The 24,252-nt window shown below is 34.2% G+C and overlaps 2 protein-coding genes and 1 long non-coding RNA gene across 4 annotated transcripts; 1 reads left to right on the forward strand and 2 right to left on the reverse strand.

Annotated features, from left to right (window-relative positions):
• The first annotated feature begins 10,228 nt into the window (after window positions 1-10,228).
• On the forward strand, window positions 10,229-13,266 carry LOC147841147 (uncharacterized). Its single transcript, XR_015506024.1, has 6 exons — window positions 10,229-10,481; window positions 10,802-10,911; window positions 11,875-12,001; window positions 12,178-12,263; window positions 12,584-12,626; window positions 12,724-13,266. It is a non-coding gene; the product is annotated as an uncharacterized LOC147841147 (long non-coding RNA).
• Window positions 13,267-15,052: 1,786 nt separating this feature from the next.
• On the reverse strand, window positions 15,053-16,107 carry sdhaf4 (succinate dehydrogenase complex assembly factor 4). Its single transcript, NM_001030184.1, is given in 3 exon segments — window positions 15,053-15,467; window positions 15,651-15,782; window positions 15,998-16,107. Coding segments are annotated over 3 exon segments (324 nt in total). The 5' UTR covers window positions 16,080-16,107; the 3' UTR covers window positions 15,053-15,357.
• Window positions 16,108-18,178: 2,071 nt separating this feature from the next.
• On the reverse strand, window positions 18,179-22,574 carry tlx1 (T cell leukemia homeobox 1). 2 transcript variants are annotated; one of them, XM_087277349.1, is made up of 3 exons: window positions 21,978-22,574; window positions 20,758-20,959; window positions 18,179-19,620 (listed from the first exon to the last, which is right to left on the reverse strand). In XM_087277349.1, the coding sequence occupies exons 1-3, from the start codon at window positions 22,432-22,434 to the stop codon at window positions 19,410-19,412; spliced, it is 870 nt and encodes a 289-aa protein (XP_087133475.1). In that variant the 5' UTR covers window positions 22,435-22,574; the 3' UTR covers window positions 18,179-19,409.
• Window positions 22,575-24,252: the final 1,678 nt, after the last annotated feature.

The raw sequence follows: 24,252 nt of genomic DNA on the forward strand, positions 1-24,252 counted from the left end.
GTAAACACTTAAATTCTCAGCCCCAGAGTAAAGAGTCAACACATGGTTTGGAAAAAAAAAAAAAACCATAGAATTAGTTTCTATATTTCTATTAAACTGTCAAACGGAGTGAGTATAGCCTGAACAAACAGAAAGCAGCTAACAAAGTTTAGAGGACAAGCTTCTTACCTAATACAAAAAAATAAATAAATAAATAAAAAAAAACAAAGATGAAAATCAAATTACAAAATTTCCTGAGCTTTCTCTCAACTATAAACAGGTGTAAATATATACAAAATAAAATACTCACGCTTTATTCACTCTTGGAAGTAAATCTCAAAGTACACAAAATATTATTTAGTAATGGAAATGCAACAATAATGTTAACTTGGCTTTAGGGCTTAATCCAACTACAAGAACACTAATAAACAATATCACAACCACAAGTGAACAATATAATAATAAAATTTACTACTACTACTACTACTACTACTACTACTACTACTACTACTACTACTACTACTACTACTACTACTACTACTACTACTACTACTACTACTACTACTACTACTACTACTACTACTACTACTACTACTACTACACTTAAGAGCTGGGGAGAAGTGTTCCTCAGCTCTCTAGCTTCAGAGGGCTGTATTTAAAGCCAAACCACTCTGATTCAGGCAGATTCATAATGATTAGCAGCTGGGAGCTAATTAACCTGAGAGCTGGTGAGAGACAGAGAGAAAAGCAGGGTGGAGCACAACACAATATGCAGGGCCTACACATAAAATAAGGTTTTGGCTGTAACCAATGCAAAACATAAAACATGTCATCTGTAAAAATGGACTTATCTGTTTTTGCAAAGTCTGGAATCTGGAGTTTTTGACCAGTCTGTATAGGCTGGAGTATTATTAAATTTTTGTGTCTCATATACTGTATTTTGCCACTTTGCTATCTTTAGACAGACATCTTTCCTCTTCATTAACTATATAAGTGCACCTGCAGATCAAAATTCTGACTTTTTAAACAACCATTTAAGTATAGGTGTCACCACTGTAGGGCTTATTTTTATGTGGTGTGTCTTATTGTCTTGCCATCTACATCAGCAATCCATCCAGAACTACTATTATTTGTGCAGTTTACTAATTTTCTCAAGATTTTTTCAGTTCTTCTTTAACTTAAAGTCTTCGTTTACCCAATTGGTGAACTTCAGTACACTGTCTTTAGGTGTTTTTTTCATTATATTATATTTTTTCATGGTATTGTGCATTATACCATTTTCAATGATTGTTGCCTTGCTCTCAAATATACCCCTGTCATTTGTCTGTTATTTTCAAGCATTGATGACCTTCTTAATACATTTTCTGTTCTGATCTCAAGTCTGGGCAAACAACTGAGAAAACATCAATCAGAGGCCGCATTTTATGTCATTATGTAGACTTTCAAAGTATTTTACAGTATTTGAAAAATACAAAATACAAGACACTAAAGTATTTTGATACAAAATATAAAACCATTTTCATAAAGCCAATGAAATACAGATTACAATTTTGTATGTAAAATACTGCCCAACTCAGACAGGGAGAACATGCAAACTTCACACAGAAACACCAACTGACCCAGCCGAGGCTCAAACCAGTAATCTTCCTGGTGTGAGGCGACAGTACTACCCACTGCAGCACAGTGTTGCCCATTTTTTCAATATTTAAAAAAAATATATATAATTCAAATATGAACTTGTATTTCAGATACTTTACAGATTTACACATTTCATATGGCTTAATAGCAAAACATATTTACAGTAATTTGTATAAATCATGCACAAAGTAAATATATTTCCATTATTCTGTTATTCTGTGTGATATATGTGTCCTATAAGATGTGGCCATGTGTATTATTGGTGTTTTTAGGCCGCTAAATACTTTAATGTATCACCACACTGGAGTGAAAATCCTTTTACTAGCGTTCTAGTCATGCCAATTGCTTTCATATAAGATCCAACTAAATGTGTCACTGCATTATTTTTAAAAAAAGAATTAATGAAATGATGTCTTTATAACGAGTTATCATTATCTGAAAATGATTATATATATATATATATAAATATATATATATATATATATATATATATATATATAATTAAATGATATATCTTGATATTTATTTGTAATTATATAATTTTTTTAATTATATAATTGATTTAGTAACACTTTACAATAACAGTACATTGATAATGATGTATTAATATGTAAACTAAACATTACTTTATTATAAATTCATGATGGCAACGTGGTGGCGCAGTAGCGCTGTTGAATCACAGCAAGAAGGTCGCTGGTTTGAGCCTCGGCTGGGTCAGTTGGTATTTCTGTGTGGAGTTCTGTGTGCATGTTCTCCCCGCGTTCGCTTGGGTTTTCTCCGGGTGCTCCGGTTTCCCCCACAGTCCAAACACATGCGGTTCAGTTGAATTGGGTAGGCTAAATTGTTCGTAGTGTATGAGCGTAAATGAGTGTAAATGGATGTTTCCCAGAGATGCATTGCAGCTGGAAGGGCATCTGCTGCGTAGAACATATGCTAGATAAGTTGGCGGTTCATTCTGTTGTAGCGAACACAGATTAATAAAGGGAGTAAGCCGACAAGAAAATGAATGAATGATTTTATGATAAGTTAATGCATGCAATTATCATGAACTAACGTAAACTACAACATGAGTCACATGAGTTCATGTGTGAATAACAGCTACCTTAATTACTTGTTAGTACATGCTGTTAATTAATGTACTAATTAACATTTAAGTTTAAGCTAAATGTAACTAACGTGAACTCGTGAGTTGTTAATGTATAATTATGTCATGACTTGGAGGGGCACATCACCATTAACTCATCATTACCTACTCATGAATTCCTGTTCATGTTGATGCTGCCAGAACACTTTACTATTGTTATTCAGTGTAAAAATACTAGATGGACGTGCATAGGAAGTTCATGAGTAGTTAAGAATGGATTAATGATGATTTGCCCTTCCATGAAAAGTCACAATATAATTATACATTAACATATCATGAGTTCATGATGGTTAAATTAGACATAAACATGTACTAACAATTAAGGTAGCCGTTATTCACACATGAACTCATGTGACTCATGCTTAAAGTTAATTCATGATTGGCATGCATTAACTCATCATTAGTTAATAATAAAGTAATGTTTAGTTTACATATTAATACATCATTATTCATGCTGTTATTGTAAAGTGTTACCCATGATGAACGACATTAAACAGCAGCAAAACTATGTTGCTTTGTATTTTGCTGCTTTCGGTTTGTATTTCTTAACGCACTTCCGCGTGCGTTACTCTCCCGTCATGATCTTGGATGATGAGGTAAGGTCACCGTAAGCTAAGCGTAGTGCTTCGGTCACTGAATCATGAATAATTCAAGTAAAACGTAGCTGTGTTGTCACGATGATTGTGTCTGTCGTAACAGCTCGTAATACTTCTCGTGAATATTAATGTGGTGATGCGAGCTATCGTAATAGGCTCGTTTGAGGTGCGCCTCGCCTTGACTGCATTGTAAACGAGAGCAGGCGTGCGCAGTAAGAGGAGGGCTCAAAAATTACATCAGAAGTCGGACACCTGCCGAATCTCGCTGTTTAGCCACCTGGAAACGTCACCAGTGGCGGAGATCTCGTTCGCGTTTTTTATCGCAGACCAATGACCTCATGAAAAAATACTATGGTGATTTATAGTAAATATTATAGCATTTTTTAACATGTTTATTCAGTATTGGGTTGTGTTTATCGTTGTTGTGATACCAGAACTATAAAATTTAAATGGGCTATTTTATAACATGGTTCAAAAGCACTACAGTATACATTACTATAGTATTTTTTAATGTGGGAGTGGATGCAATAGAAATATCACTGTTTTTACAGAGATGGTCAGAATTACAGAAGATGAACCGCTCATTAACTAAAAGGGTGTATTAAAAATATAATTCTGTATATTCAACAAACGTTAAAAGAATAACAAAATAAACAGCTTGTACAGCAAGAAAGCTTTCAAGAAACCTAATTTGGCTACATTAAAAATGAAGTAGCCATAGCATGCTTTTGAGTGACAAGTCATGACAAATGTTTGTTTGACAAATAAATTCTTAGGGGGTTAATTATATTGACATGCTTATTAGGTCTATATAAACTGCTTTTACTCCAGCCAGACTAAAATAAACAGCCCAAGACTTTCTCCAGAATAAAAACTATTAGACTGTAGGAAAAACTGTGGAAAGTTCTTGGTCTATTAAACATGACTTTTGACTCCACATACATATACATATGTGTGTGTGTGTGTGTGTGTGTGTGTGTGTGTGTGTGTGTGTGTCTTGTTTACTACACCCTTTTCACTTCTCATATGAAACCACATAAAGATGAGGCATAATGACAAAACAGTCTGATTATCTTTGTATTTCTGAATATATGTATATATTGGATTGACTTTAATGCAATAACGCTGCATAAAAATTACAATACAAAATTCACACAAACATACATAAAGTGAAAATGACAACAAACAGGACTTAAGACTGAGAGAGAAATAGAATACAGCACACACACATCCTAATGATTTATTAATAACATTCAGTTATATTGGATAGGTCACGTTATGTTTTACAAAGATGTGTTTTGTTTTTGTTTGCGTGTAAATCTAAATAAATAACCATATGTAATGCTCTTTATGACTTTTTTTTAATTATCAACGAAAATACAAAAAAGGTATTCAACAAATCCAGGTATAAACCTTAGTAAAACAAGATAATAAAGTGTAATGTGTCAGTCTCATCCAATCAGCATTAAGCTGTGTCGTCAGCCAGTCGTTTCCCATCATGCTTTTAGTGAGCGCAGTCTTTTGAGAGCAACTGCGGCCGACTGCTCTGTCCGAGGTACCTGCCTCGCGATCGCGAGAGTTTTTTGGCGCACGTCAGCGTGACATCAGAGCGAGGCGAAGGCAAGGCGGACACATTTCTAACCGGCATGCATCTTGCGGTGATCACCGGTGATCCATTCTGCGCAGATTTTGGTCAAGTCAAACGAGCCTAATGGCTACGTTGAGCCTACGTCATCTGCTCCACTTCCTTTAAAGAAGCTCAACATATTTGGCAGCAAGGAATAAACTTACAAACCGTCCTTTTTAACACGAGCTCTGTTAAACCGTCATGAAATGTCCGCTATCCATACTGTTCTCTCATCATAACTTTTTAGCTCTGAAAAAACGATTTCTTGTCAAAATAAAAGTCCCCCATAAACAATAGAAATAAAGTGATCCTTAAACATGAAGAAATGTAAGATAACTCTTATTAACGTCTGTTACAGTGTTAATTAATAAATTAGTTAACACCTTAGTGCTTACAAGAACCATTAATGAACAAATGTAACATTAGATATTGCTGAGTGTACACTACAATAAGGTTATTAATTACACCAACAAATGCTTTGTTAATGGTAAATCATATTAATAAATGGTTAACAAACATGAAAAACATGTAAGCTGAAGCTAGGAATTTCACATGAATACTCTAAAACCTGCATGTTATTCATGCTTGTTCACTACACAAAGACATCCATTTCAGACAGATTCCTCTGGCATCCACAGTTCCTCCTGTTGGATGTGGTTCATCTTTTTCATTTGGTGGTTTCTGGATACCGTGGCTCTTGATCATCTCAAACAAACACGTTCTGTCTTGGTCACAGATGCGCCAGCGAGACGCGCACCAACAGTTTATCCTCTTTTTTAACTATGTGTCACTCATTATGTTGTGTGCACAGCAATACTTTAGGATAAAAATGTGCAACTAAACCTTCACAGTCTGCTCTTACTGCTGGAATCTGCAGTCAATGAAGATTCGTCACCAAGGAGATAAGAGTCGTCTCACGCATGCACTCTGTCTCTCTCTCTCTTTTTGCTTGATTTTCATTTTGACAATGCTGAGATTGAATGCATCAGAGTTTTTCACCTTCGTGAGAAATTAAACCCCAGACTAACACAGGTAATGAAAAATTCAACTTTAGTCATTTTCTATTTGGAGAATTACAGTTTGCTTAGTCTATAAACAATCATTTTATGAAATACATAATTTATCCAGGCCTTTATATATTTATATTTTATATCTAAACTATAAATATACATTTTAACAAAAGTTTAAGAACATTACATGTAAAAAAAATAAAAATCTATAGGGTAGGTTACAGGCTAAATAAATGTGCCTCGTCAGCTGAACATCACTGCGGTCATCGTTCGCGCTATGTTTAATGCTTCATAAAGACAGATGACAGACACAGTCTCAATACACACTTGATGCTTGCTGTCAACTAGGCTTGGTAATTTAGGGCATTTGTTATGAGATTGATAGGATCTGTGGTTGTCAAATAAGTTTTCTTATAATATTTTTGCTGAAAATCAGTTGTAACCCTTATTTCTGGCTGTTTACACACCAGTCTCTCCAACGTGGGTATCATAAATAAACGAGGGTTACCAGGGTGATCATTCATTTCTTTTTCTTTAATCTGGAGCATCAACATGACATTCACAATCAGCATTACAACATCATTGCATCTGTCAAACTTTTCTCCTACTTTCCGGTGCACCTCTCTTAAAGGAGCCAGAGCACATCAATAACTTTCACAACTAACAGCTATTAAACTTTGCACCAGACATTTTTTAAAGTTAATAAAAAATCTTTATAAGTAGATTCAATAACATTTTTACATTTAAGTATTAATTAACAAAATATAAATTAAAATAATGAGTAAAATGTAAGGTTACACTGTAGTGTGCCTCATCACCAGTAAAATAACCAGCCTTTGTATTTAATGTATATTTTCCAATCAATGTATCGCATCCAAACTAAATTGTGGCCAGTTTTACTTATTATACTGTGCTTTGACTGGCTATGTAGTTTAAAAGCAAAATTGTTAGCTATAGTATTGAAAAACATAATTCACAATGCAAAACCCCGGCCCTGCAGTTATCTCTCTGAAAATAAAAATCTTATGGCCTATAGCCTACTCGTTTCGGTTTAGGCTATGGGACTAAATGTTTTTTTATACTTACACTATTTTATCCCCTATACTAAACATAAATATAATACTAAATATATATATATATATATATATATATATATATATATATATATATATATATATATATATATATATATATATATATATATTCACTTTGGGTAAAAAACTATCATTTAATCTTATTATAAATTAGCTTATATATTTATTTATTTGTTAAAAGTGACATGATTGTCCCCAGCTGTTCTTTTTAGGCTTACAGGACCTTGTCACAACAATGAACGGAATAACAACAACCTGCTAATAATAATAATAATAATTATTATTATTATTATTATTATTATGGTAATATTTGATTACCTGCCACTAGAAGCAAAACCTTAAAATAGGTGTCATTATGTCCCAGTTTGCATATCTCTTACTGGCTTTTATAAAATTAAGTAAAAGCACGCGATGAGCCGCAATTCTGTTTCTCTCTAACATACAAACTTTTATTTCATATATGAAAGAGAATTGCAGCACACCTTGAGTGCATGCGTTTATTTTTTTATAACTGCCAGAAACCATTTTGAGGTTGTGCCTATAGGCAGTTGGTTAAATTATAACAATTAGGCTATTATTAAGCCAGTTATTCCATTCATGGCTGTGACAACGTCCTGAAAGCCTAAAAAGAAAAGCTGGTGGGAATTGTGTTGGTTTCAAACAAATGAATAAATTAACAAGCTAATTTATAATGTGCTTAGACTATCATTTTTTTTCATTAGCCACACTTTATTCTGTGTGTGTGGTTACTATGACCCAGATGTGTAGCCAATGAAATAAAATGCTTAAACATTAAAATGTAAGGTTTAGAAAATTAAAGTATAGAAAATAAAATTCAGAGGGAGAGACAGTACTGTAACTGCAGACCAGGGTTTTGTTGCATTGTGAATTACATTTTTCCACACTATAAGCTATGCAGTGCAACAACTAACAATTTTTCTTTTGAAATAAATAGCCACTCAAAGCACAGCACATCCCATTATTATGATATTAGCTTATAATAATAATTGTCAGGAATCCTTCTGGACTGTCAGATTCATTCACTGCACCTGAACAGCCCCAATCACCAGACTAATCACTAATCACCTTCACCTGTTGCTCATCACTGCTCACACTACATAAGCCTGGAACACTCACTCATATATGGTTTGATTTATTTGTTATTAGCCAGACTTATTTCTCTTCGGTGTGACAGCATTTACCTGACGATGTAGCCTGCCTGCTCACCAGTTTGTCATCCTGTCTGTTATCTTGTCCTGTGAATCCTGTACTGTTTACCTCGACTGGCATCATCTTGTTTTTCTTACAACCCGAAGTTAAGTTCTGTTTGTTTGTCTTCTTTTTGTTGGTATTGGTTATTTCTTTTATGAACAACCTCAACATTGTTTAAAGTATCATTAAATATCTATTCTCTGTTAATCTGCCTTTGTCTTCTCTCTGATCCGTAATAATATTATTATTATTATTATTATTATTAATAATAATAATAATAATAGTAGTTTGTGTTTTATTTTTGTTATTCATAATATTAGACATTTGTTTGGACTGTGCTCTTTTCAAGCAGCATTTTTTTCATTCTGCAGGCTGTTCGCTCTGGCAGTTGGTCAAATATTTGTTAGTTAGCCTATCATAAAGCAGAGTTATTCTGCAATCAGGTTATGTGCTCCATCAGGCTTATCATAATCTTAATAATATCTTGTAGTGTGCTGTGCCACAGTTTTCTGGTCTTGGAGTGTGTGCACGTTTAAGGTTTGTGTGTGCTGTAACCAGATTTCATTATTGTTTACGATTTTAAAACTCCTGCAGCAGGTGAGGAGAAAATGAAAGCACATTAGAACAAGGAAAAATCAGATACTTATGAAAATCTTTAACATAATGACAAATTAAAAATGTAGCAAACAAATGACGGGCTTGTAACCCAATTACAGTGTAACATTAAATAAACCCCTATTTCCCACAGAACAAAAATCTATTTATGGGCAGGAACAAAAACTTTGTTCCTGCCCATAAATATACACTTTTATAAAAGGATATATACTTTTATATCTTTCTTGGAAAATATATCTTTTTGAAACTCATTTGATATAATTTGTATCTTTATTTTAATGTATTTTTTGTTGGTCTGTTATCTGCAAAATAAGCAAGAAGAAAGAATAGCATGAAGTGCACAAGTCAGCTATATGCTTGTATACTTTAACACAATTTGTTATATAATGTGCAATATTTACAGTTCTAGAGTAGCCCGTTTTAAACTGTTTTAATTTTTAATGACATTATCATTCATTGCGCTGATCACTTTAAATGAGCCAGGGCAGGCTTTACAGGCTATTTGCAGCGCTGACCTTGTTCCCAGATCACTTCGGAAGAATGAACTTGGTTGGATGAATGATAGAAGTAAGAAACTCATTGTGAGGAAGAAGATGCTTTGTGCATGCCTGACCACAATTTTTTTTGTTTTTGTTTTTGAGAGAGTGTACATGCCGAATTTTGCCAGCCTGTCAAGATGAAAAATTGCTTGCAGCGCCTTAATATTTATAACATAACTATAAGAAATAAGACTTATGACGAATTTGATTTATGGATACTGTGGCATAATAATACTGTGAAATTGTCCTTGGTTAGTTAAAGACAATGTGGGAAATATTACTTTAAATTCACTTCATTTTGAATTGACTTAAACTGCATGTGTTACCCACTACATTGCAAAAGTTACTTGTCAAATTACCATGGACCATTAATTTGAGTTTAAATTCTTTCATTAGCTTGTTTATGAAAACTGCATGCATGAAAAAAATGACATTCAGTTAAAGATTCAATAATTGAAATATAAAAAATAAAAAATAAAAAAAACAAGTTTTATTAGATTAATCCTCTTTAGAGAATTAAGTTACACATTTAAATGGTGAGTTGTCGCCATCTATTGTCGTTATGTCATTGCTACAGATTTATTTAGTCATATTTTGAATTAATAAATCATTATTTCGACTTTTTGTCTTGTAATTTTAATATAGTATATCATAACTTGGGCTTTGCTCAACAGGCAGAAAGGAGCTTAATTACAGTTTTATCAAAACTTGTCAATTATTTATTGTCAATTGTTTGCACACAAGAATGTTTTGTCTTGGTGATTTGGAGTTTCCAGTACACAGCAAATTCATCTGAGTTAAATTCTCGGTGTTGAAGCATTTCAGAGTAAAGTGTTGACGTTAAAGAGTTATATTTTCATAAATGAATATAATAAGAGTTAGAATTGATTTTATTCAGTGCGAAATCAAGGAGTTATCTTTTCTACACTTGGTTGTGTTATTTCCAACATCCGGGAATTCATGCAGCCCCAGTCACTGAAGAATTTTCCAGACGCCATTTTCCATCTGAGGTTTAGAACAGCAACTGGTGAGTCAAACTACCTAAATGTTGGTATTTTACTGACTTTCTCTAAGGAAATAGAGTTGTAAACATATTGTTAAGTTAATAACTTTAGAATGGAGTGACAATTTTAATCTTCTGCGGTTCATTCATGGTCGTTTGTGTATCTAGCTTAACTGCATTACTATTCACTTCTTTTCAAGAATGTTTTTATATATGCTCACGCATACATAGTGCATAAAAACATCAAATGTACATGTTCAACACATTTCTGTCACGCTTAATGCCATTTTGTGCGTTGTTACCCATCTGTAAAATAAAATCGACACTTCTCCTTTAATTCGAAGCAAACTAGCGAGGGAATCCCCGGAGCCTAACCTTAGCCTACTCTGCCCGGATGCTAACGGCAACACAGGACGGTTTCCATAAGCTCTGGAGAGTTTCTAAAACATATCTGGTGAGTAAATGAACATATGCTTACTTGTAAAAGGCTTCCTGACTAAAACATATGATTTTTTTGTTATTCGTGTAACTTACGTTAATTTAGTTATTTTAAACACCGCGGCCCTTTTAAACTGGTTCATTCGTGGCCGTCCATATACCGTTAGTTGATAGACTCGCGTGATAACGTACGCTTGAATTATATTAAGCGTTGACAACCATTAAAGTCGGAATGTTAACATTAATGTCTTTAAATGACCGCGTTTGCACTTTCTCAGACTTTTAAGGTTACAGAAGTCTCCCGGAAGTTGTGGGACTAACATTAACGTTATCCCGCAAATGCACAAGGACTCCCAGATGCCCAAGTAGATGCCCGCAAATGAATGATAATCTCCCGGTAATCGCGCGTCTCCCGCCCGGTCATTAAACACTTTGCACACCCCTCTCCACCGCATCCCTCCCAGCTCTTCAGGTACGTCGCGCGCAAGTCACCCCCACCGCTCTTTAGGTACGTCGCGCGCAACTCATCACATTGTTCTTCAGGTACTCATTTCTCCCGCTACCTCCCGCAAATCAACTCTGTATCCCCCGAAATTTCCCAACTCGGGATGTCTGACGTTAGTAAGTTAGGCTATTTCTGTAGTCAGGAACATCTTAGTCAAGCTTTTTCTCCCGCATGATATTGTGCTTAAAACTATAGGCTAAACTTAGCATGTACTGTACACAACATTTCCTTTTTATTAAAGACAATTCAGTGCGTTGTAAACAGCCACCTGTCTGTAAAATTAATCAACTGATTCATATTTGAGCAGCCTAATGATGATACAGGTTTGATTTGTAGATTTATTATCAATAATCAACATCTGAATCAAAAGATATCTGAAAAAGTGTGAGGCATACTTTGTGATGTTCATCTCTCCTTTTATCTGAAGGTTATGCATATGTGTTAGATACTAATGTTTTGTTGTTTTTTTAACAGCCACAGTTCTCTATACAATAACACAAGACCCTGTGACGGTGGCTGATTAGAGACGGATGGTGTATTTCCAGAGTTGGTGAAATGACCAAGCACACCTTCTTGGTCATATGTGGTGATAATAATGAAGGTATGTTTGATAAAGTTCTGTATTTGTTTCACAATAAGCTAAAAGGGTATTAGAGCATTAAAGAATAATGAATGACATGAAGGTGATAAGTTTTGTATTGTGGGTGAACTGTTACTTAAATAATGTTTTGCTCTTTACTTTGCACTTTTCCTCTTCTGCTTATCCTAATATTTTAGGTTATATTTGGACCTGAAACATCTGCTAGACTCCAGTAAAGGTGGCCTCAATACTGGACCTGAAAGGGCCTAACAAGTTGAATCTGGTAAAGAAACACGCACGCACACACACGCACGCACACACACGCACGCACACACACGCTTACAAAAAACTGTTGTTTATGAAGTTTATGAATATTTTTTACACTGTGGCCAATATTTTGGGGAAGTCAGCATCACTAAATGATATAAAAGATTTTAAGCTCCTCTAAATTTTGCTCCAAGTGTTGTGTTAAATTCAGGATTCTGGACAGACAGCTGCCTGTTTTTCCAGTTCTAGTCATAGTGGTTAACCTAATTGTTTTTGGAGATCCAACAGTGATGTATGTGTTTTTTCTACTTTTCCATATCCTGTCACCTCAACCAGCTGGGAGAGTCAAGTTGTGGATCATCATGAAGATTTTCAAAAGGTGAGTTTAGATTTCTTGAATGTTTCATTTACTTTAAATGTTCTTTTAAATATATCATAGAATTTGATTGCAATTTGTTTTCAAACATTTTTCTTAGTCATGCTGGAGTCTTGAAGAGTTCTTAGATGAGCATCACCCTATATCCGTGCATCAGGAACCACCAGACGAGCGATCAGCAGCTGCTACATCGTCATGGATAAAAAGGTCATCCTGTGGCTGGGAAGCACTTCATTCACAGGACATGCTTGATGAGATTTCCTAGCTCCAGTTTGTTTTCACACAAGTTTACAGCATTTATACCTTCATTTAAACTGCTCTGTTTAATATGGAGGACCAAGGAAACACCAGAAGTGAAATATTTGCACGTTAAGTTGTTTAAAATGTAATTTCAGAAGAAAACTATGCGTTCAGAAGTAAACTATGAGTGACGATATATTGAACTTTCAAATTGCTCTGATAACACATCAAGTTTGGACCAAAGGACTGAAACAGCCTTTTGGAGCACTGGTCATACATATTTTGTTGATACTGTCTGTACTAATAAAACATTTAAACCATATTTGACATTGTTGCATTTTAAAAACTGAATGAATTGTTGAAGTGGTGAATGTTTTCAAATAAAATGTTTTTTCTTTTGTAATTTACAGTCTATTTGACCTTTTTACCATATTTACACTCAAGAGAGTTGAATAAAATAACAATATATTACACCAGGCGGTGTTAAATATAGTTAAATTTTTTAACTCTGCCCAGAGTTAAAATTAACCCTTACTTCGGTGTCAATGTGCCAACCCTTTTGAAAGTGTTGATTTAACTTTGTTTTGAGTGGACCCCATGAGACACTTTCAAAGTGTTGAAATTAACACCCATAGAGTTGTTTTGGGTCCCCATATTTTGCTGTGTACAGAGACCAAAAGTATATAGTGTAAAGTTTTGCAAACAATAAATGTATAAAAAGATCAGATAAAAAAAAACTCTAAGTGCCATCTAGAAATCACCAAATCAGACATAAGAAGACTGCAGTGGACTATCAGGACAGCGGAGAGGATTAGTGCACCTGCTCAACCTCCAGATCTCTACATATCTTTCTCTATACATTTTTATTATTAGATTAGTAGCTTCCTGTTTTAGTCATACATATACACAACCCTTACTGTATATGATTTTGTATCCAAAATGTTTTATTATTTACTTTATCCACTTATGTCATTCTGTGTTCTTGTGTTGATTTGTATGTATATACTGTATGTATATGTGCTTCTGGAAAAAAAACACCTTGTGTGTTTGCAGACACTTGTCAAATAAATCTCATTCTGATTTCTCTGGACACATATTTCAAAGAAATCCCAGCAGCTGAATAACAAACATTATTATTATACATTATTATGCCATCAAACATAACATAACAGAAGATGTCTGGCCTTTCATAATACTAAATATCTGCTACATATCATTGACTGCAAAACATTTATTGTGATTTAAGTGAAATTACATTATACATATAATAAGTTGGTTAATTGGAGAAATTAGTAAATGATAGCACTTTAAAATGAGACCAGTTTAAAAAAAGACGTGTTAACACGTAAATTGCGTGTTAACACGTAAATGACGTGTTAACACGTACCAACGTGTTAACGCGTAAATTACGTGTTAACGCGTAAATTACGTGTTAACACGCAATTACGCGTTAACACGTTTGTTGCAGACGTTTTGGCCCTAACGGCCTTCCATAGTTTGACGTAAAATATAAAATATGATACATCAGAGCTTTCAAGTGTCGAAGAATGATGCCATTTGTCAAAAGATTTTCATTCATTCATTTTTTTCGGCTTAGTATGGGTCGTCACAGCGGAATGAACCGCCTGTCAGAAGATTCTAAACCTGGTAAATAAATCTGTTTGGTATGTAAAAGCGTTTAGCATAGCAATTGCTAAAAACAAACTTTTGATATTTTGATAATAGAAATATTCATATAAAAACAATGTATCAAATAATACGTAAATACAGTAAGTACAACTAAAGTGTCAGAAATATGGCATTGCTGTATTTTAATAAAGTTTTAATAAAGTACAATCTGACAAGACTTCTAATGTGGTACACATCAAAATCCCTATTGTAAGGAGAATACAATTATATTTTTATGCTGGTTATGTTATATATTTAACTATCACTGTTTGTCCAGCTTTGCTGTCTAAACGGAGTTATTATAGCAAAGCCAAATGACTGATTAATGCTGATCTGACTATCTCTCACAGCTTGTTGTTTTGGCCTGATAATGGGTTTAACCTCCCTCTGTCTGCTTATGACTGATATTGTGGTGACAATCTATTTGATACATGCAAAAACCTTTGCAGCAATAACATTGTATTTTTATGCAATAGAATGAACTACATGATACCAACACACACACACACTTTACACAAAATAGTAAATGACCATCATGTCTGAACAAGTTTATTTCTTAAACATTTCAGGCACTCAAGACACTCACGTTTCCTCCTTTCAAATAAATAAGAATTAAATTTTCTTACTGTCCATTAGAAACCAAATAGAATCATTCAAGTAATTCAAACTACTTTACACAAAATTAATCACACTACAAAGTAGGCCCATACATTCAGAAGAGACATATGCCATTTCTGGTACAGATATTGTGTACATTATAATTTATTGCATTCAAATAATTAAAATGTTTAAATAAATAGATTTAGATATCATTAAGCGGCCGAAACTAAAAGTCAATGCAACGGCCTTTTCTTTCCCAGTCACCATATCGTGTAGGTTCGGGGCCCCTGGGGCCACCCTTCTCCTTAGTTTCTGGATTTACATCATCTGGAAATCCTGTTAAAAAGAAAATAAGCACGACTTAATTGTATGAATGTTAAATATATGACATTTAACTCGTAAAAAGTCCAACAGGCAAATCAGATTTCTGTAAACATGTGTAAATCGTTTTTCCCTTGTATAGTTTATTGTTGTGATGCAATTGTAATAAAAAGGATAACAGCAACACTTATTTCTTACTTTCAAGCACATCTTTTGATTTGGATTCAGTTTCTTCCATGTCAAAGCGCCCTTGTGGCGTTTTGGCTTTCTTTAAAGGCTCTTTATCTTTGGTCACCCCTCCGGACGCATATCCTGCTGGCCTGAGACCTGCTGCAAGGGAGAACGACATACCACACCAGATTTCAGCAAACTGACAAGCAGTTCATTAAACTCGGTTCTTCGTAATAATTATGGGTGGTTTAGAAAACTATAATAAATTAAGAATATTAAATACTACGTAGTAACTTACAATCAATTTATGCTAGCTTACGAAAGCTTTGCAATATTAAAAGTTTATTCACGATCAACGTTTTGTTTGCACTCACCAGTATTCATAGTCGACTCTAAAAACAATCGCCTGCTAGCAAAACCTCTCGCTGCAGTACAGCACACACGTAAAAGAGACATTTTGTGGACTTTCCGCTTGTCGCAGAAGAAAAATTACACAACTGAAGAATGTTTTGTCGACTGAAAATGACGCAGAGTGCGTCATCATTTAGGGACACTAATGCACTCGAGAGAGTCGAGAGGGCGCTAAAGAAGTGCAGAATTTGACGTGTTCATTTACATGGATCTGCTTTGCATGCGTTTTTAAAGAGGGACGAACGAGAAACATTACAAATTTCAATCAACAGACCCTGCTCTTCAATATAATTCAATATAATGTTACAAAACATTCTCGGAAAAATTGCAATTTTAGTAGAACGAGCCATCATAGGCTAAAAACATTCATAGGCTAACACATCGTATTGCATTAACTAAACCATTCATTCACTTTTTTATCAAAGGAAAATATATAAAGTAAACATATTATAATAACATGTAAAAAAAAATGCTGGGTTCCACACAATCGACTTGTGTTAATACAACATTAGGGAAAGTAACTTATTAGTTTCTACAACTTTAAGTGGATTGAACATAAAACAATTAAGTTGTTCCAAATAAAACCTCAAGAATTGTGTTGCTTAAGCTCAACATAATAATAGCAAACATAATTTTTGAGTGTATATGCACTGTAAAAGCATGCCTAACTTTAGCTACGTTGAAATAGCCGAAAGAAAGAAAGACAGACTATACTTCATAAACATAAAACAACGTTACAAACATACGTTAGGCAACAATAGATAGCAACTTGAATCAGATGTGCAATCTTTGCTGACTCACATATATAGAGACCTAAATTCTATAGGTTGTTCATGTGTCTGCACATAGGCTTCAACTAACATCAGATAATAATAATGATTATTCTTATTGTTAGGCCTGTTATTAAAACAGTATATATATTGTTATATGTCTTTTAAAATTATTATTAAAAAAAAATAGTTTCGAAAACTGCTTGACACTTCTCATTAATTCCAGGAAAGTTTTATTCTGGCTAAGCTGTGTTCGTGCATTTAGTTCTTGGCCTAAAATGACTCCTTTTCCACAGCATTCTGGAAAGTTTTAACCGACACTTATGTTACACATTATAAGATTTCGGAAGAGATGATGAAACTTAAACCATCTTCCGATGCAGATTGGATAAGCTTCTGGTTAGTTTCAGAAACACCAACACATCTGCACTTAATAGCACAAACACACTTTTGCACTCTCCAGTGCAAAAGACAGACATTAATCATGCAACCAAAACTGTCATTCATCACAGATATCTGGGATATATCCACCATGACATAACCTGAGGTGTTGCTATAGTTACTCAACAAAAAGCGCTAAACAAATCCAACACTATCAGCACGACATTTTATCATGAAGCTATAATTATATAAATATATAAGTCGCGCCATGTCCAAAGGAAATGAAGGAAAAACAGAAGGCTGCTTAGTCTTTCAATTATAAGAATAAGTCGATCTTTCTATGATAAACTGTTATAAACAATTGTGACTTGAAGGTGAACATGGTGCTGAGCATTGATAATTCTCCTGCTCATTTGTGGATTATCTTGACAAATTACTGCTTTAGATGGTTTCCAACCACATATACAACAAAAGACAAACTATCCAGCAATCATGAATTTACAAATGTGACCATGGACCACATTTTTCCATTTATATGATCTGTTAGGATACGACAATATTTGGCTGAGAGAGCCTATTGAAAACATGCAATTCTAAAACTGGAATTCAAAAATTAAAACCAATCAAAAACATTTAAAAAACTGCACTTAAAGATGTCCAAATAAAGTTCTAGCAATGCATATTACTAATTTAAAAAGGTTTCGATACCTATACTCATATAAGAAATATACAAAATATCTTCATGCAACAATTAATTTTCGGGTCACACTTTACAATAAGGTTTTATATTTACTAACATGAACTATCGTTAAGTAAAACCTTTTTGTAAAGTGTTAGCTAATAGTTGCGGCATTAAAAAATCAACAATTTAACCCATATTTTTGGCTATTCAAAAAATGTTCCTGCATGGATTTGTGGTCCAGGGTCACAGATAATGTTAAAATAAGTAGGCTATTTGACAACGAATAATAATTCTGGGAAGTCCCAACAACATTTCTGCATAACAAGTGCTTTATTTCACGCCCCGTCTTCACCATAGTTGCATAACAAATGAAATTCCATTATGTAGACCCTTGTAGACTACTTTTAAATCGTGTCGATTTTTAAAAATGTTAGCCCACTTAGGTTAACAAACGTGCAAAAATTCGGTCCCTCTGTGATTATAAAAAAAATAGTAACAAAAGCCAAATTGGTAAGCCTAATAATAATAATAATATTAATTTATAACAGTTTATAATAACTGTAATATTATCCATTTTCTTTCAGTGTAGGAACAAGTTAAAAATGTGCATATAGGCTATTAAATATTGAACAAATCGACTATTTAGTACTTTGAACTTGGATACATTTACTTTTTAATTCCTTTATATTCAAAGTACACCCAATTAAACGATTTTAATAGCTTAATTTTTCAATTCACATTCTACTGACAGAGGGTATCGCGACTGTAAACTGTCAGAAGTGAAAGAGACCGTCGTAAGACAGTAAAAGAGAAACTTTAGTTTTCGCTCGATTGTGGGTTAAGAAGTGCAACCTTTCACCCTGCGTGTGCCTATTCTTTCAATAAAAAGGATTTTAATAACGACGCTTACCGTATATTTCATAGGCTACATCAGAAAGGTGGCGTTCACTATTCGTTTTAGCTTCACCAAACAAGCAGTAATGCTCCTTTTTCTCCACAAAAAAGTATTAGAACAGAGAGCCTTTTTCTAGTGACGGAGGAAGATGTGTGCTATGGCAATTTTATTTATCCATTTAGGTGTTCTAATTTAACATAGCCCATGCACAATTAGTTCTGTGGCGATTTCTGACCTAATATCAATTAAATTAAATTATTATGCTTTTAGAAAAGCCCCTAATTTAACTAAGGCTCGTACGTTTGTTATCTATATTTCATTTGTAAAATGTTGTGATGTTTAATTTAAGGTATTATAAAGTGTTATCACACGCGTCAGATCTTAGAAGTAGGTATGGTATATACCAAATAAAATGAATGCGCAAGAGACAAACCAAATGCGCAATAACAATTTGTTCGTTGCATTTTAAAATGGAAATGATCAAACCTATAAAAATCAATTTCAAAACTGATTATTCTGCACGAGAAAGGCAATTATTAAAGTTACTTTAAACAAGTTTCATGTTACAAATAAAATAGTAATTTAGTTAAAAGAAGTAATGTGCTGTTGGGATATTCCTCTGTACACCGCGCGTCCACAAGTCTCCATCAGTCAGTGTTGGGAACGCTGCTGATTTTTGCCGTGTTCTCAGTCCAGGGCTGCAGGTTCTGAAGTGCGAAAAGAGAGCTGTTGTGTAGACAGATTGGGTCTGGAGTAACAGGCTGGTTTATAGTCTTTTGAAAAGCTTCTTGCTGAAGCTGCATTAGAATTCGGTTGGCTTGTTGTCGCTCGGCTTCTCTCTCCTCCGCTGTCTGCCGCCTGCATGGGTTTAACAAAAGTATTTTAGTCAGTGAATCCAGAAAATCTGTATTCGTTCGTATTCATTTGTAAAATCTGCCAGAAATGTATACAGGTAATCTTATTTACAAAGAATACAATTAGCCTATGTTTACCCCCTCTTTGTATGCATAATATATATATATATATATATATATATATATATATATATATATATATATATATATATATATATATATATATATATATATATATATATATATATATTGTTGCTTCAAACGAACACAGTTTTTATTTATAGTGTCCAACGTTCCAAAAAATATACATTTTAAATTTATTATAATTATTATAGCAAGCTTACATAGTTCATATAATAGGCTATATAGCTACTTGATGATGTGGATTTGCTAAAATAATGAACTTCGTTTACATATTTCGTTTCATAAACGTTCATATCACTTTTTTCATTAATTTAAAATTTAGTAAAAAGCTGATATAAAATGATATACGTTGGCATGTTTGTATATATATATATATATATATATATATATATATATATATATATATATATATATATATATATATATATATATAATTGTTATTTTTATTTATTTTTTTAAACAGGCCAACGTATATCAATTTATATCAGTACATGTATTTGTGTGTGTGTGTGTGTGTGTGTGTGTGTGTGTGTGTGTGTGTGTGTAAATATCCTATAATTTGGAAGTTCTCATAGAAAATATCGCATTTAGTCGAATCATCATAATTTATATTTCACATGTCAATTATTAATTTGTACTAAATATCTCTACTAATTTGCATAAAAATGATCTAATCATAAACCTTTTTTAGATCACTATATTGAACATCAGTTAATTAACCTTCGCAACTAAGACTAAAATTTTTAGGTTATATATTGGTTTCACTATAACCTGGAATATGTTTAATAAAAATAGTACATTTAGCCACTGACATAGCTATTGATTGCATCTATATTGAGTGAACAGACCTTTCAAACCTATGGAATGCATTATGAAACTGACCCAGCTGACCTCACGGTTTATTTAAAAACAAAATACTCTGCTGGGTTTAGTGCTGAGACGAAAAAGAATGCATTACGTGTGAGTGTAAAGCCTTGATTAGATCGCAAAAGCTCACCTCCATTTCGTTCTTCTGTTCTGGAACCATGTTTTGACCTGCGCATCAGTCATTTTAAGTGCTTTCGCTAAGGCTGCTCTCTCGGCTGACGCCAGATACTTCTGACGGTGAAAGCGTTTCTCCAGCTCACATATCTGAAGGCGCGTGAACGACGTCCGGGGCTTCTTCTTCTTCGGAGGTGTTCGGTTCTGGTACGGGTGACCTATACGGCGTGTTACAGTGAACGGTGAGAGGGCCACTGGATTGAGAGACAGAGTGAAAAGCAAGCGGAAGAAATCAGCAAAACGACAAAAGCCAAGCAGTGGAAGGCAAATGCGGCTTTTAGAAAAGAAGGTTGACATTGGTCCTTTTAAAACATGCAACAATCACAAAATATATTAAATTAGTTCAGCCAAGCAAGCAAATAGACATGAGTAGGCTATCTCATTTCAAAATATTTCCTAGTAACGTGTTAAATGTTAAAATAATGAATGAAATAAAATATTTAAATAAATGTTAGACATTAAACACTTCATATTCAGCCTTGAATCAACTAGATCACATAAATGAAAGTTATTTTTGCTGTCAAATCAATGACACATTAAAGTAACAACTGTACAATTTCACTCTGCATCGTGTAGCCTATTTAATTTATAAAAAAATGTTTATACCGCAAATAGGGCCTATCGTGTAAATTATGTATATGCTTAATTGTAATAAAGTGTGATAAATAAATAAATAAATAAATATATAAACCAAAAAACTGACAACCATGTAAAAATTGCATGCCTTGCCTACTTCTTGCATATTACCTTAGGAAAAAAAATCTCTGTGGATTTAATTTTATTTATTTATTTTTGGCCTTCAGATGCATTGCGATCGAAAAAGAGTCATTTGATTATACTTTTAATTAGCAAGGCAAAAGTTTATAGCATACAGAACTTTGAATTGTTTTTAGAAAGTCCTTAAAACATAACGTTCATTTAAATCATTTTAATCCATGAATCTGCGATGGAAATTCAACTAAATTTAAATATTTGCTGGCCTAATATCTTTAAGCTATTTTATGAGTGGGCAAATTTAAGTTTTTCGACCGCTTTAACCGCTGAGAAGTTGAATCATTGATTGCATGTATTTATGCATGACGAAATCTTTTTTTACAATGCAAATTTGGAATTACGCATAATTCTGTGTAAACTAGCGCGGGCAAATATTACAGAACATTTAGATGGTCTCTGTACCTGTAAACCTGTCTTTGGTATATCTCCTGTTACTCTCCATCCACGGAAACGTTAATCCCGTGAGATTGTTAATAGTGCCCATGCTTCCCATACTTGGCACCGTGGCAGCGCTTGTGGGAATGGACGAGTGAACGCTGCCCAGCGGCCGGTGTGCAGGAACCCGGATCACTCCCGACGAATTAAGGCAATTTCCGTTAACATTCGCGCCCAAGTTCATGTTGTAGGACCCGACGCTGCAAGAGTTTCCATTGTATCCAGAGGAGTTATTGACGTTGTAGTTACCAGTCATGGTATTGTATGCTGTGCTGACTATGCAGCCCAAACCGTAGTCCAGGTCCTGCATTCTGGGGTTGGTGATCATGCAGCTCCCCTGGTCTGCATTGTTGAGAATCTGATCGATCCCAAAACTGATGGTGTCTGCGTGCGTCTGGTGGAGATGCGCTCCCATATGATCCATGGTGTGGAGAGGCGCGCGCTCCTGCGATCCCCCACGTCACCCGAGTTATCATACAGCAACTAAAACGCAGTTTAGTCCAGACTTGTCGTTATCTAACTGCATTGACTGCATGTGTGAGAAAGACGGAACTACAGACGATTATCTTTTACTGCCCCCCTTTACCCTTATAGCTATAGCCTGCCGGATGGAGCCACGGGAACATCAATCAAAATGCCAAAGAGGCTGGGTAAAATTAAGCCTCCAATTCTGGGCTGAGAGACCCAATTGGCTAGTGAAACCACGTCGAGTGTGTTCAGTGAAATCCACTGGAATTCCCTCTTCAGCACAGGGCAACTCAAATAGATGGTTTATTAAAGCAAAGCACGGCCGATTACTCAAAACAACACAAAATGTCTGCTTCGGTCAGATTATTATCTTGGCCCCACAGCCTCTCTTGTTGTCTTTGGATACATTTGATTTTTTTTTGTCTTGGTCGTCATTTTCACTCTTGTTAGACGACAAAAAAAAAAAATCAATATTTCGCGGACATCAACTTTTGGATTAGATTTAAAAGAATTACTGTCATTTGTCAGTGTTTTAGAGAGGGTTAAGTCACACAGAGTTTATTAAAAGACAAATAGTGTCACAATGTTACATTTCATTGTGAAATTAAATCAGTCATTCATAGTCGTCTATAACTGTGTAAAACAGCATTCTTATTATAAGATGGGTTAATGTCAAGGAACTAAATGTTTCAGATTCATCGTTTATTTGAAAAATTGTTAGCCATGACATTAATTTAATTCACATAATTTTGGTTACTGATCCGATGCATTGTGACGACTACTTTTATTAATTATTAATTTTCTTTTGTATCCATTAATCTTACTAAATCAGACAATAACACAACAAAATATATTCGGATAGCAAGCACATTAGGTAATCGATTTCCTTCTAGATGAAAGGGGATGTGATTATTTAACGCATTAAAGTATTAATATTTGATGCGCTTTAGATTAATGCAGGCCAAATGACCGACATCAAAGTTTAATGAGTGCAATGGTGTGTATTTTTGCTAAAATTCTTTGTTGTTTGTTTCAGTAATCTAGACTTAATCATAAATGTTATATACGTGAGCTGCATGGTGCTTAAAATACAAACGATTAGTTTGTTTTATACGTTTTAAAAGAAAAAATATGAAGTCAGTAGATGTTGAAAGTGCTGAAATCATTTGGGACGGTCCGATTATGTTTAATTATAGCCATTATTCACTCACCAAGGTCCACTTGAAAAGTGTCATTTATTGCGCACCCACTTAAGGCTTCACTTTATTCATCTGATGCAAACTGATGTGACTGGAAATATATTGACTTAAATTTCAAAACAAACACGTTTATCAAAATGCATTTAAAGAATAAATGCATAGAAAAGAGTTTCTAAGTGAATTCCTATCACTGTTTTTTTCATGCGCAAATCTGTTTTGAGGTTTTCTCGCGTAAAATGTGTGTGCAAACAATTACGGTTTATCCCTTTGATACAATGACAGATTTTCATAATTATTTAATTTTCTTTCCATGACGCTTAAAATAATTTACAGATTGATGTGCTATATAGGAAAACAGTCTTTAAATGTGTCTTCCCCCATACGTGCACCGTTTTTTCGTTAGAATTGTCTGCGGCGCATCATCATCCTCATCGGTCTATACCTGTGTAATGTTTGACATGTGATCTATCTGCGCTCACTGGCGCCGCTTCCATCATCTGCATCTGTGGAGAGCGCGCAGTCCTGCTGCTGACAGCTTCAAGAGCATCTATTCATGAAGGGCTTTCATCTACACG

Source organism: Danio rerio, chromosome 13 (assembly GCF_052040795.2).
Source record: "Danio rerio strain M-AB ecotype USA chromosome 13, GRCz13ab, whole genome shotgun sequence".
Lineage (NCBI taxonomy): Eukaryota > Metazoa > Chordata > Actinopteri > Cypriniformes > Danionidae > Danio > Danio rerio.

What these genes read in the sequence shown, in the direction of transcription:
- tlx1 (XM_087277349.1), bottom strand. Translation starts at nt 22,434, where the DNA reads ATGGATCATATGGGAGCGCATCTCCACCAGACGCACGCAGACACCATC. An exon ending in TACCAAAGACAGGTTTACAG is followed by an intron (nt 20,960 to 21,977) that starts GTACAGAGACCA and finishes CACGCCGTATAG; the next exon opens with GTCACCCGTACCAGAACCGA. An exon ending in AACAGAAGAACGAAATGGAG is followed by an intron (nt 19,621 to 20,757) that starts GTGAGCTTTTGC and finishes AAACCCATGCAG; the next exon opens with GCGGCAGACAGCGGAGGAGA.